The sequence below is a fragment of the Rattus rattus genome, chromosome 2 (genome assembly GCF_011064425.1).
Source record: "Rattus rattus isolate New Zealand chromosome 2, Rrattus_CSIRO_v1, whole genome shotgun sequence".
NCBI lineage: Eukaryota > Metazoa > Chordata > Mammalia > Rodentia > Muridae > Rattus > Rattus rattus.
In genome coordinates this window covers 173,136,481-173,150,510 of record NC_046155.1, presented here as the reverse complement: position 1 = coordinate 173,150,510, position 14,030 = coordinate 173,136,481, and the positions used below count along the sequence as shown (strand labels likewise).

The 14,030-nt window shown below is 46.6% G+C and overlaps 1 protein-coding gene across 1 annotated transcript; it reads right to left on the bottom strand.

Annotated features, from left to right (window-relative positions):
* Positions 1 to 920: 920 nt before the first annotated feature.
* On the bottom strand, positions 921 to 12,479 carry LOC116894505 (zinc finger protein 541). Its single transcript, XM_032896210.1, has 6 exons — positions 12,173 to 12,479; positions 8,030 to 8,270; positions 4,789 to 6,640; positions 3,265 to 3,323; positions 2,811 to 2,970; positions 921 to 1,252 (listed from the first exon to the last, which is right to left on the bottom strand). The coding sequence occupies exons 1-6, from the start codon at positions 12,477 to 12,479 to the stop codon at positions 926 to 928; spliced, it is 2,946 nt and encodes a 981-aa protein (XP_032752101.1). The 3' UTR covers positions 921 to 925.
* Positions 12,480 to 14,030: the final 1,551 nt, after the last annotated feature.

Here is a 14,030-nt window from a genome sequence, read left to right as displayed (position 1 = left end):
AGAAAGAGTCACAGTCTGTAAGTGCAGGTAAGGGGCAGAGGTATCAGGACTCTCCCGATTGTTGGCAGGAATCCAAAATGGAACAAATACTCTGGCAGACAGTTTGGCAGTTTCTTATATGGTTAAATAGAGTTTCCATGTAACCCAGCATTTCTTTCTAGGTATTTACACAAAAGGAATTGGTACATAGACCCCCACAGGAAGTTATACACAAGTGTTGTTACAGTATTATTTACAATAGCCAAAAGGAAAACAATACCCATACCTACCAACTAATAATTAAAAAGAGTGGTCTGGCCATTGAGTAGACTATTACTCACTGATAAAAAATAAGTTCTGACACACACAACCACCTGGTGAACCCTGAACACATCAAACGAAGTAAAATGGGGGATACATAAAAAGCCACAGTTGTATGATGTCACTTATATGAAATAACCAGCATAGGAAAGGCTATAGGGACAGGAATTAGAGTGGCTCCCTGAGGCTGGGAGACTGTGAGAATGAAAGCCAAAAGGGTGGTGTAGCCGCCCAGAATACAGGCTTCTTGGATGGCAAAAATCCTCTAAAGATTGTGTGCAGGGAAGCTCAGCGGCTAGAGAATAAGCTCAAAGCACAAGCTTGAAATGGCTGATATGCATGGTGTGTATCTCTGTATCCATAGAGTGGTTATAAAATGAACACAAGAGGGATTAGGCTGAAGGGCTTCTATGTGTTCTTTCTGGATGTTAAAACCAACCAAAGCCAAACTAAACCAATCAAACATCTAGAAGAATCATCTTGGTATGTTTCTGAGTAGCACTGAGTCCCCCCAGAACAGGCACATACAAGGCTGGAAAGAATGGCTGGATCATATACAGCAAAGCACAGGGATTGTGGGCCATAGGAGAAGCACCTTAGCCTGGAATAGAGTAGCTTTCTGGCCTCACTCACCAAGTACAGGGCTGACGAGGTGGGGCCCAGCCCTGGATGTGGAGCAGAGTGTATTGAAGTACAGCCCGGAGCCCTCACGAATTGGGCTAAGCATAGGTGGTGGTGTGTAGGGAGAACACTGAAACAAGCCCTTGAGGAGGTGGTCCACCAGGAACACAGGAGAGCGTAGGCAGCTCTGGTGGCACCCTCCTGGGCCTGGCTCCCCAAGGGCAGAGGGTGCAGGAGGGGCAAACAGGGCCTTGGGCTGGGGCCGCTTCTTCCTCTTTCTGTACTGGCTGCTCTCCTTGCTGTCTCTCTCTTCCCCATCTTTTTCTTGTCCCTAAAGAAGAGAGGACAGAACCACAGGCGTCACCTGAGACCATCTGTTATACTGACTCAGTCTTCAGCTTGTTCAGGGAAGGGAAAATGGGGCTTCTCATAGGGACAGAGGGGAGGAGGATATATATGTCTGCCATAGCCATACCCAGGGTTAGCACAGGAGGCTGAGTAGAACCTTCTTCTATTCATAGCCCAGACCCACATGAGCCAGAGCTGACTAACATACTCAGTATGGTGCCATCCTGAGGCTCAGGGGCCTCCTCATACAGTCATATAGGAAGACACCGGGGCAGTTCAGTGGCTCAAGTGCTAAGCATTCCAAGAGTGAGAGTCAGATACAGGGTGTATGCCTTTGATCTCAGCACACAGGAGGCAGAAGCAAAGTGGAGTAAAAGGTTATCCCCATTAACATAGCAAGTTCAAGGTAAGGCAAGGCTATAATAGAGACCTTGTCTCACAAAATAAATAAGCAAGCAAGCAAACAAACAAAAACCTAGAAAACAACAAAAAATGTATTAAAAGAAAAAAAAGAGGGCTGGAGAGATGGCTCAGTGGTTAAGAGCATAGACAGCTCTTATAGAGGTCCTGAGTTCAATTCTCAGCATCCTAATGGTGGCTTACAACCATCTGTAATGGAATCTGATACCCTCTTCTGGTGTGTCTGAAGACAGTTACAGTGTACTCACATAAATAAAATAAATAAATCTTAAAAGGAAAAAAAGAAAAGAAAATCATAAAAAAAGGAAAAAAGAATGGGAGCAAGAAACGAGTATTATTGGCAACAATAATGTATTCTCCCAGTGGCCTGTGTCTTTTATGAGCCACCACTGACACAGGGTCCAGTAATAAAGATACTAAGGGAGATCCATCACTGAAATCATAATGACCTTCATATCTTCTACTGTTCCTTCCTCCCTGCCAGCCTTCCTCTTCTTCCAGGTCTTAGCTCTGACATACCTTCCTGCCTGGGCAGGAAGTTCCTTCTTCTCCCACATCCCAGCTCTGCAAATTTTGGGTCATTGCTGACCAGGGTCAAGACTTGGGCTGTCAATATCAGTGCTGTCACCAGCACTCACACCATTAGGCCTGATAAGGGCTCAGCCAGTGCTGACTGTGGGTTCAAACCAAGGCTTCTAGAGTGAGGACCTCTGGGTGCTTCTGGTTTGGGATTTTCTTAGGAAACAGCAGCTGGAGAAGCACCCATCTTGGCTGAGTTCCCTAGCTATGGCTATGCTTTCCAAGGACATTTTGGCTTTTGGGGACCCCTGTCCCCAGCAGGCCTCAGTGAAAAATTGTGCCAGATACCTGAGCATACAGAGTTGGTAGCTCCAAGATAAGGAGCAGCCAAGGAGAAGAGTGGCTCCTGATGACATAGAAAGTACACAAAACTGGCTAAGGGCCAGTGGGGCTACTGTAGCCTGCCAGATGGTCCTGGCCCTCATGTCACCCAGCATCCTTGCCAGTATGCTGCCTTTAGCCTGAGATGGATGACATTGTCTTTTCATCCACTCCCAAAGCCTGTCTAACCCAGACTACAGAAGCCACCATTTGCCCCTCACCTGTTGCTCCTGCTTCCCTCGAGGTGATGGCCACTGGTCACTATGGAAACACATGTGGCTGCTCAGCCCTTTCTCTGTGTAAAACATCTGGCTGCAATTCTTGCACACAAAAGTGCTCTTTGACTCCATCCAATCTGTGGGAGCCCCATTTGGCTGATGGCTGTTGATAGAGAAGGCAGAGGGAGAATGGGAGAATGAGGCTCTAGCCCTGACTGCTGCTTTGTTGTTGCTGTCTTCGCTATTGGTTTGGTTTGGGTTTTGTGGTTGTAACCCCAATCCACTGAAAACTTGTACTAAACAATGAAAATGGAAGACCATATTCAATTTCCCAAGGGCTGAAATGTCCTCTGCAGGGCTAGAGGCATCTGGCTCCCTCGCTCTTTAGACAGTACAGAGAATCTAGAGGACTTTGCAGTGGAGTGCTTTGGTGGGGCATGAGGGCTCCTAAACTTACCATCCGCCTGCCAAGCTCTCTTCCTTCACTGGATGGGGGAGTCTGTAGATGTTTCCACCCTGGGGATGAGAAGATATCTGAGCCATCAGAGGCCAGACAAGGGAAAAAGGAAGACAGCATTGGGGAAGCCTGCTTGATGGTGCTTTGGGCAATGATTTCTCAGATTTGACACCAAAGCAAAGCAGAAAACCCAACAGACATACTGGACTCATTAAAACTGAAAGCTTCAACCCCACAAATATTCACACATAAGATGGAAAGGCAGCCCACACAATGGAAGAGAAAGTCACATGTCTGATGTCTGATGTACATACACAATGTGTGTGTGTGGGGGGGGCACACGCGTGTGCAAGTCAATAAGACTTGGTCTATAAGCCCAGGAAAGGATTCTAACATCAGCAATGCCAGGGCATGACAGTGGCAGCACCAGCAGATATCATTGCATAGCCTAGTGTGACTGTCACAGCAAAGAGCATGGAGAAACAGGGCACTTGTGCACAGCAGAGGCACTAGAAAACTGCTGCTTTCTAGAAAGTAGTCTGGTGACTCTTTACACATTGAGCAAGAGACTCTCGGATCTGGTGATTCCAGTCCTTGGGTCTAGCCAAGAGAAACAAGAATATGCACCCACAAAACGGTCTTTAATCCCAGCACTGAGAGGAGGCAGAGGTAGGCTGATCTCAACTGATCACTGTAAGTTCAAGGTTAACCTGAACTACATAGCAACTCCCAGGCCAGTTAAAGTTACATACCCTGACTCTAAATAAATGTAAAATTTGTTTTTGATTTCTAAAAAAATGAAGCACTGGGAGATGCTGCCACATGAATGGACCTTAATCATGTGATATAAACCACCACACATCTGACTCTACTGACATGAAGTGTCCAGAGCAGTTAAGCCACGGAGACAGAGGATTTGTGGGTACCCAGGGCTGGAAGGATAATGGTAGAAGAACCAAAAGACTGGAGTGATTATTAAGGGATGCAGGGTATCTTCTGGGAGTGATAAAGTGTTCTGGCCAACAGTAATAGCTGTGTAAACTTGTGGCTATAACAATGCCTGCCAAAACATCAACTTTGTAAGGGTTCATTAAACATCATTTGGCTAACAAAGATGTAGATGTTTACAAAGTGGTAGCTGTGAGATGGAAGGAATGATGCTGGTTTCAATAAGAGGAGTAGCTAAGTGCCCAGAGCAGATAGTCACTGCATGATGCAGAAAGGACTTGGGTTCTGTGTATGTATGGGAAATGCATAGCCATTGCATGTAGTTAACAGTTAAGAGAGGAGGCCTGTACCTTTATCTCCCTCAAGAGTTGAAGGAGGGAAATCTAGGTGGAAGGAGAAGGCAAAGGAACGCAGGGAAGGTAACTTAGTGAACAGCAGCAATCAGTGCTCTTATAAAGTCACAGTTGAAGACCTACTGCAGTGGGGGAAGTACCTGGACAGTTAAGCAGTGCTATACATCCAAGGACATATACATAGCCCTGCCACAGCCCAGAACATGACAGAGGGCTACAATACCTGGATTCTGTTGAAGATTGTCAGCTTGGACTTCATGTCTCTGGGTGGATCTGCCAGGGGCCCGGCTGATGAGAAGGAGGCCATGGCCACTTGGCTGGGAGAAGCTGCACAGCACACATCCATCTTTACTTTCTCCTTCCGGAAACCTGAGAATCTCTGGGCCCTGGGGTGCCCTGAGAAGAGCCTGTAGCCTCCACCTCGGGGGCAGGCTGGGCCCTTCTCACCTCTCATGGCCCCCGAAGCCAGGCCATTCTCTCCTTGCCCCTGTTTCCCAACCAGCTGGGTTCCAGATGGCTCATCTCCACCTAACTGGGACTGCCTTGAGCCGGCACTGGGGATAATGTCTCCCAGGTCCAAGGTCCCTTTGGCCAAGGAAGAGTTGTCTGGATTCCGGGAGGGGTGCAGAGCTGGCCCTGTGAGGGATGGTGGTGCAGAGGCCACTTTGGGGCCTCCTTTTGTGTCTCGCCTAGGGCCCCCAGGAGATGTTTCTCTGGACACTGCAGGCATGGTTTTCCTCCTGCGGACTGGGGATCCCTCTGGCTCTGAGTGTCCAGGGCCTATCTGGAAAGAGTCTACAGTGGGTACTGGTGGCAGAGTTTGTGGTGGCCATGACCCCTGCAATGGCTTCAGAGTGGACTGCTTGCCCTCAGGCCCTGGTCTCTGGGCTGCGGCTGTAGCCACCTGGGTATGGGAGAAGATCCGCTGGGACTTGGCAATCATTTGGAGCACCTGCATCTGCTCATGGCTTACCAGAGACTCCTGTGACTTCATGAAAAGCTGCCGGAAGAGGGGTGTGGCATCTGAGGGGAGTCCACCTGGGTTCTGTGCATCTTGGAGCCCAAGCTCAGTGGGGCTCTGCCATGGGAATGACTCACAGTCGGGTTTGCACTTTTTGGGAGCCCAGGTTTCATCTTCCCCAGCTACCTGCCGGACTTCACTGGAGGCCTCACTAGGGGCCTTTAGGAGTGCAGGAGGAAATGGCAGCAGGTCCTCCTGGCTGGTGCCCAGGCTGGGTGAAGGCTCCACTGAGGCAGGGGTACTGCTGGGCCCAGAGCTCCCCTCAGAGCCCTCCCGGGATGCCACTGCAGAGGGCTTGTGGACCATAAACACATTGCTGCTTTTGTTCTTGGGACAGCTGGGCAGGTTCCGGAGCCACTGGAAGTTGTGGCTGGAAGGCTGGGATCCTGAGGGGACAGAGTGGCCTCTAAAGAGAGGCAGGCAGGCAGGCAGGGAGCTGCCCTCTGGCCAGCCCTCCAGAGAGGATGGCCGTTGAAGTCGTGGAGACTCTGACTCTAACTCTGACTCTGGTGGATCAGGGGCACCGTTCTCAGCTGCTCTTGACTGGACAGCTGTGAACATTTCAGTGGCAGCTTCCTTTCGTGGGGGATGAGTTTCCTCAGGAATCTCAGAGCCCAGGGTTCCTGGGGCCACTGGGGTACTGGCCGGTGTACATGATGATGACCCCAACGAGGTGGGGCAGGCACAGGCTGAGCTCCTTGCTTCAGTATCAGAAGACCCCACTGCTGGGCCAGGAGAAGGAATCTTCTGGTGGACGATGCTACTCACAATACAGCGAAGGAGGTCTCGGTTGGGCAAGACAGAGCCTGGGGACCTAGCTTCTGGGGGCCCCAGGGACCTCAAGCCACTGGGTGGAGGCTGGTTGGCCACATCATGGTTGTGGGTTGGGTCCCCATAGGACTCCTCTTCTGGTGGAGCCTCCTTCAGGATGCATACTCCATGCTGGACTTCATAGTGGCGGCGCAGTGAGCGGTAGTCACAGTAGCTCTTGCTGCAACCCTGCTCAATGCACACAAAGGGCTTGGTCTTCTGGTGGGTGAGCATGTGCCCAGTCCTGTAGTGAGACATGGAAGGGAGGTCACCAGGAAGGCCCCACACCTCAATATAGGAACTGCTTGGGACCTCTACTTTGTCAAACCAACTGGGAGGGCCTCACTTTTGTGCCCTCATCACTAACAAACACTGAAATCCCATGGAAGCCAGATTAGGTTTCCCCAAAGTGGATTCACAGGAGACAGCAGTTTTCTAGAGGTAAGCTCTGGGGACCTGGGTACAACAGGGATGTGTTAAAGCATGCATATACACACACATGCACACACACCACTTTACTCTGGAGGTTCACAAAGCATTGGGTGTGTGAGGGGGCTCATCTTTAACTTTTGCTTTCATATAGCTCCACCTGAGCTTCCTGAGAAGCAGAGCTCCTTAGAATACATTTGAGGAGAGGCCAATCTGGGACTATGATAATACTGTCTATGGTGACAGCTTCCTTGAACAGCTCCCACTTCAGCCAAGAAACTAACTTACAGAGAGTTAATAATCCTTCCTAGAGCCAAAGGCGGTGTGTCAATAATCTGTGGAAGTGTAAATGCATGTAAATATATGTTATGTCTTCTCCTGCTTATGTTTACAATATGAGTGAACAATGAGCTCTTACCTTTGGGGTCCTAACAGTCTAGCTTTGGACAATTCCAGTGCATGTGGCTGGGATGTTTTAATGACTCCTATTTTTTTCTGTAGAGAATGTCCATGATCTTGTGAGGGAAGGACTCAATGACCTTTGCTTAAGGTGAGGCTGGACCAGAGGGTCAAGAGAGAGGTAGTAGACTTATTAAAACCTCTCCTTCCACCCAACCTTCTAGCTAGGCATTGTCCTCTCCCACTCCTTAGCCTCACAGCAACAGAGACATTAATAACAAAGGAATGTTGCTCTAAGCTTTTATACAGCTTTGGGGGGGTTGCAGACCTGTTGTTCTTAGACACCCACTGGGGACTTAGGGCATCTCTTTACCAAGTTAGCCAACCTCATTTGTACTGTTTTTTTTTTTTTTCCTCATGTAATCCAGGTGGGTCTCAAACTTGTATGGGCCTCAAACTTGTAATATATGTAGTTGAGGCTGGCCTTAGACTCTTGCTCCTCCTGCCTCTACCTCCTCAGTGTGCTATCATGCCTGATAACTCATCACATTTATAAACTACAAGAGTCATGTCTGCAAATGGAGGCAGAAATTTCCTCACTGGTGTAAGTTTGGAGGCTCAGTAATGAAGCTGCCCCAGACAGTAGCAGTGTGAAGAGAACAGAGTCCACACTGGAGAACAGGGGACACACATCTGAGGAGCACAGAAGTGGGAACTCAACAGAGGAGCAGATGGGTGGGTGAGAGGGTACAAGAAGGACAGGTGCATGCCCCCTGCCCTTCTCCTGGCCAGACTCTTGACATACAGGTGGTCCTGCCGCTTGAAGGCCTTGCTGCAGACTTTGCACACGTGTTTCCTCTCCTGGCTGTGCGTCAGGTAATGCTTGCTCAGGGAACTGGCACTGCTGAACACTTTCCCGCACAGGCTGCAGTCCAGGAGTGGATTCTGAGGGGAACTGTGCTGCCGCTTGCCTTTCCTTGTACTCCCAGTGGCCCTGCCTCCTTCATCAGCCTCTTTAGGCACCTTGAGTGTGCCCAGCCCCAGGTCTAAACAAAGGGAGAAAGCACAGGTTATGTTGATATAGGACAGGGGAGTGTTAAAGCAATATAGACCCTCAGCACAGAGCTCTGTTCACCTGAGGACTCCTCCACCTCAGAGGTTCTGCAACACCAGAAGACAAGGCTTAGCTAGAAGGGAACTGAGGTCTAGAGCAGGCCCTATCTATAGGACTGCACTGGGTCTTGGTAAGATGTGGAGGTATGGAGATGACATCAGATTGAGCTTCTAGGGCAGCAGTATGGTAAGACAAGCCGGGGTGGAAGCCAACCCACCCACATAATGTCTATCTGGAGATGCATTATCCAGACCAAAAGCACTCACCATCTTGCGCTGCTCTTGGGTTCTCACCTTTTACAAAAAAAAAAAAATCTACCTGCTTTTTCTAGTAAAATGTTAGAAACAACCTTATATCTGACTAGAAAGCTTAGAGTAGAGGCGAGTGCTTTATTTGTGTATCCTCCCCCCCCTCTCTCTCTTTATCTTTCTCTCTCTGTGTGTAAAAGAGACAGACAGACAGACACATGGATTGAACCCAAGTTCTGACATATGCTAGTGCTTGGCAAGTACTCCTTAAGTGAGCTACATACCAGCTTGTATTATGACCTATTAAACAACTTTCCAAACAAAAACTGGAGAAATATCTAAAAACATGGAACAGTGTTCATACAATAATATTACTAAAAATAGAAAGAAGAAAAGAGAAAGCAGCCTATTTAAACACAGAATTACCCTAGGTGTGAAAAAAGGTACATTTAAAAGAAACAGGAAGGTTGGAGTTCAATGCCAGAGAGATGGGCAGATTTTAATTCTCACCCCTGTATGTATCTGAAATTACCATATTTTCGGTATCCCTTGGTAAAATGTTACATATTTTTATGAATTATGTCTACTGAGGGGCAGCTGAAAGAATTGAAGACATTCAGGTGGGGTAGGGTGTGTGTGCAAGTATTAGAAAGGCCAATGTATGGAGAAAGAACAGATAGTTTATGTCTTGTTTCAGGGGGACAGAGAGAGGCTTGGGACAAAAAGACTGAAGGGAGAAAAATCACCTTGACAAGTTAACTGAACTAAAACTCTAAAAGTATAAACAAGATAAAACCAGATATAGTCCTCAGCCTTGCTGGGGTACTTTAAGTAGACCTTAAAGCAATATCAAACCTAGAAAACGGACTACATCAAAACAAAACTGACAAGGACACAGAAACAGGCAAAGCAATTGGCCTAGAAAGTCACCTGAGTTTTCTAGAAAGCAGTGCCATGAGGCTGAAAAATTGTGAGCAGAATGTTCAGTGAACCAATCCAAAAGGAAATTCAGTATTTAAAAAGCTGTTCACAGAAGCTGGAGAGAGAGAGAGTGCACTGGCTGCTCTTGCAAAGAACCAGAGTCCAGTTCCTACACCCATGTCAGGCAGCTCACAACTGCCCGTTAACTCCAGCTCCAGGGGATCCAATTCCTGCTCTGTCCTCCACAGACACCTACATACATGTAGAATACACACACACACAGACATTCACACATATGCATAAATAAAATATTTTTAAAGCTGTTCATAGAAACCCTCTAACAATCCAACAAGACTGTGGTATGACAATGCATTAGAACATCTCTTGCAATAGCAATCAGTTCACTCTCACATAAGAATCAAATACACCAAGCTTTTAAAACAGAAAACACAGTCATATCAACTATGTATATGAGTGTACTGCTGGAGATTGGAACTCAGAACCTTTGATGTGTACTAACTGTAAAAATACAACATATGTCTGAACAATTTCACCCAAGAATTTGAAGGTTTAGGAGGTTCACACTTGTAGTCCCAGCTAAGGCAGGAGAACTGCTGAGTTCAAGCCAGTCTGGGACACACAGACAGTGGACAGTCCCCACAAATAAAAAACAAAGCATGTGTATAGTATATAGCTTAGAGGTAGATTTTTGCTTCATATTGTATTTTCTATAATAAATACATTTTCCTTTTTAAAACAGAGACAGGGTTTCTCTGTGTAGCCCTGGCTGTCCTGGGAGGCTGAGTTTAAGCTCATAGATCCACCTGTCTCTGCCTCCTGAGTGCTGGGACCAAAGGTGTGCACCAACATTCCCCAGCACATTTTACTTTTCTCATTAAAAAATTAATATAGTCAGGAGTGGTGGCTCATGCCAGTAGACATCAGCACTTGGGAAACAGACAGGAGAATTACTCAGAGTCCGAGGGCAGCCTGGACAACACAGTGAGATTTTGTCTCAAATGAACAAATAGTAAATGAAAATTGGGCATGTAGTACATGCCTTAGTCCTAAGAATTTGGGAGGCTAAGGCAGGAAAATCACTTGAGCCCAGGCATTCAGGGCCAGCTTTGCTTGATCAGTAGCATAGTAAAACCCCCATCTCAAAAACAAAAAAGAAAAAAGTGACACATTATATGGGCCTTAATTTAAGTTTTAAAAGCAGAGTTAGAATGTAAAGCTTGGGCTGGGGGTAACAGTTGAGTATAAAGGCTAACTAAGGAAAACCCTGAGAATAACTGATGACAGTTAGGGTTCCCGTGTCCAGGAAAATGCACACATCTTCACCACGAACATTTTTCACTATCACCATGGCCCAAGGTGAGTGCTATACCACAGCCTGGGGCCTGGCTAGTGCCATAGTCAGTTTCCCCTAAGTTCTAAGACTTCCTGCTTTGCCATCATTCCAATACACACACAGGCCTGTCATTGTTTGGTAGTCTTTGGAGTGGGGCCTGCAGAAATCTCTCATGGTAGCAAATTCTTGGAGCACTTCCTCAGGTACAGTCCCAACAGATTACTATCTGAGTTTCAGGGCATTTAGATGTGGACTTCCCTACAAACAGTGGTATTATAAACTCCCAAGAGCTCTACCCAGTCAATCCATTGAAGCAACTTGCCAGGAACCAATAAAGAGAGTCAGAACTAAACCAAACCAAAAGTAAACAAAAGAACTCTCTTCTACAGGAGGCCAACAGCAAACTAAGATGAGACTTAACCAAGCTGCTCAATTATTTCACTAATTCTCTCTTGTTCTTCCATGGTTGAAGAGAAACTTTGGAACTGAATCAAGGCTCTATTTAAGATGAAGCATTACTGACAGTATTGGTTGTCAAAACAACTATCTGAGCATGGCACAATCTATAGTCCTGGTTCCTTGACAGGCTGAGGCAAGAGGTCTGCTGGGGCCTCAGTGTTCTGGAAAGATGGTCTTTCTCTCTCATTTAAAAAGACAAAGCAGGAACTAATCAAGCACCTAATACCTGTCTGGTGCATTATGGTCTATGGGAGGCTTTTGCAGTCTTCTGGCCACTGTTGTTCTGGAGCAGGGAGCATGAGAGGATTGGGGTCCCCTATTTTAATGGTAAGGACATAAGGCTGGGAAGAGCTAGACAAGTACAGAATGGAATGGACAGAATCCTCACTTATTATGGAAGAATGCTCTTAAGATATGGCAGTGATAGGAAAGTCCCCTACAAGCCTGATGGTCTGCCTATACACAGATAAAAGATTGGGATCTCAGTCTATGAGATGGCTCAGTGGTAAAGCTCATGCTATGGAAGCCTGGAGGACCTGTATTTAGCCCCCAGATCCCACAAGTTGGAACAATTCCAAAGTAGGTAAAAAACCTCCTGTAGAAGAAGAGGCTTTTGTTCTTCTTTTCCTTTCTTCCCTTTAGGTTAGGACCTTTTGGAGACAGGGTCTTATTACTATATAGTTCTGGCTAGCCTCAATTTGTAGTATTCTCCTGTGTTTTGGCTTCTACACCCTGAGATCATGAGCAGGCATCACCATGCCCAGCTAAGGAGACCTTTCCTAGCCAATGCCAGCTGATTCCATCCCTGGTACCTGCAGGAACTGTAGGTGCTCAGTCCATGAGCAGCCTCACCTTGTAAGGAGGTCTGTGATTCGGAGTCCGCATACTCTTCCAGCAGCTTCACAGAGTCACTGTCCTTCCCTGAGTATAGGGACAGGGTGTCCAGATTGTCCTCCAGCACTTCACTGGGCATATCTGATGTGGAGAGACTGGGGTCAAGGTCCAAACCGCTTAAGCCAGCATAGAGCAGGTCCCGTGTGCTGGGGCCCAGGTCCCGGTTGAGTGTGTCACTGCAGTTGAGCCCTTGACTCTCAGAGAAGGATGGGAGATGCCCTTCTGATGGAAGTGCTCCCTCTTCTCCAAGACTGTATGGCTCCATGGCTTTCCACTGCCAGGTCCTGGCTAGAGCCCGTCTCCAGACAAGCGAAGTCGTGTCCAGAGTCAGGAAGGGAGAGCCCTTGCTGGCAGCTAGCTCCTTAAAATGAACAAGAAGGTATTAGAATTAAGAAGTAGTAGGTGTGGTAGGCAGAATGTGGACTTGAAAATAGAGCCACGTAAATGGGTCTGTTCTTAGACATTTAACCTTGTTGCATGACCCTGGGCAAGTTCCATGAGCACCATTTCCTCATCTGTCAACTAGACAGACGAATAGCACATGGTGGACTGCAGAGTCCTCTGCCTCCAGCTATAAATTCCAGAAAGATCAGATAGAATTTAATGTGTGTTCAGGCTGAGAAAACAAGCAAGGAAAACCCCAAGGCCAGCCACAAGAAAACTCAAAGCTAGAGTTTGTGCAGGCACAAGTTCAGTCCATTGGGACACTCAGGCCCAAGTTTAAGCCTAGGGCTACTTGTCCACTTGTCCCATGTGGCCAGGAGACACATGAAATACCACTGCCCAAATGGAAACAGCCAGAACTGTCAAAATCTCATACCATAAAAAAGTAAGCACAGTGAGTTTTAATATAGAGTAAATGTTGAAGTCAGGTTGGGGGTGTAGCTCAATTAGTAGAATGCTTACCTAGCACACACAAAGTTCTAGGCTCCACCCAGCATCACATAAACCAGGCATGCCTGTAGCCCCAACACTTGGGATATAGAGGCAAGATATCCTTGGCTAAATAGATAATTTGAGGACAGTCTGTTTTTCATGAGATACTATCTTAATAGTCCTCCCACCCTGATCCCCAAAATAAGGAATAAAAGAGGAAGTATTACCACCTTCTAAAAATAAAAAAGATTACAAGGAAATACTATGAAGAACTGTGTTTAGACAGTGCACTCACACAGTAGATAAGCTATGATACACACCCAATTATGTTAGTCACTGAACTCAGATACAAAATATATCAATAAGCAAATTTCTAGACATAGACAAATTATCAAAACTCAGAACAATATGTGAATGATCTTATAACAAATAAAAAGATTAGAGGATATGGAGTGGTGCCCACCTATACTCCTAGCATGCCAGAATCTGAGTGGGAAAAGCTCTTCAATCCAGATGTTTAAGACTGGCCTAGGAAAAGCAAGTAGCGAGGAAGAAAGATAGGGATGGAGAAGAGAAAAATGGGGAGCAGAAGGAAAGGTAAGGAGAGTTAGAGAAATGAAAGAGGGAAGGAAGGGAAAGAAAAATACTAAATTCAAATTGAATTCAAATAATTCCCACCTATCTTACCACAGAAACACAAACACAAAACAGAACAAAAAAACTTTATCATGTGGTGATGGAGAACACGCCTTTAATTTCAGCACTTGGGAGGCAGAAGCAGATGAAGCTATGTGAGTTGAGGCTGCCTAGTCTAAAAAGTGAGTTCCAGGACAGCCAGGACTACACAGTGAAACCCTGTCTTGAATAACCAACAAAACAAAACAAAAACCTCATCAAAACTTTTTTTTAAAGTTCATTTATTATATATAAATATAAAGTT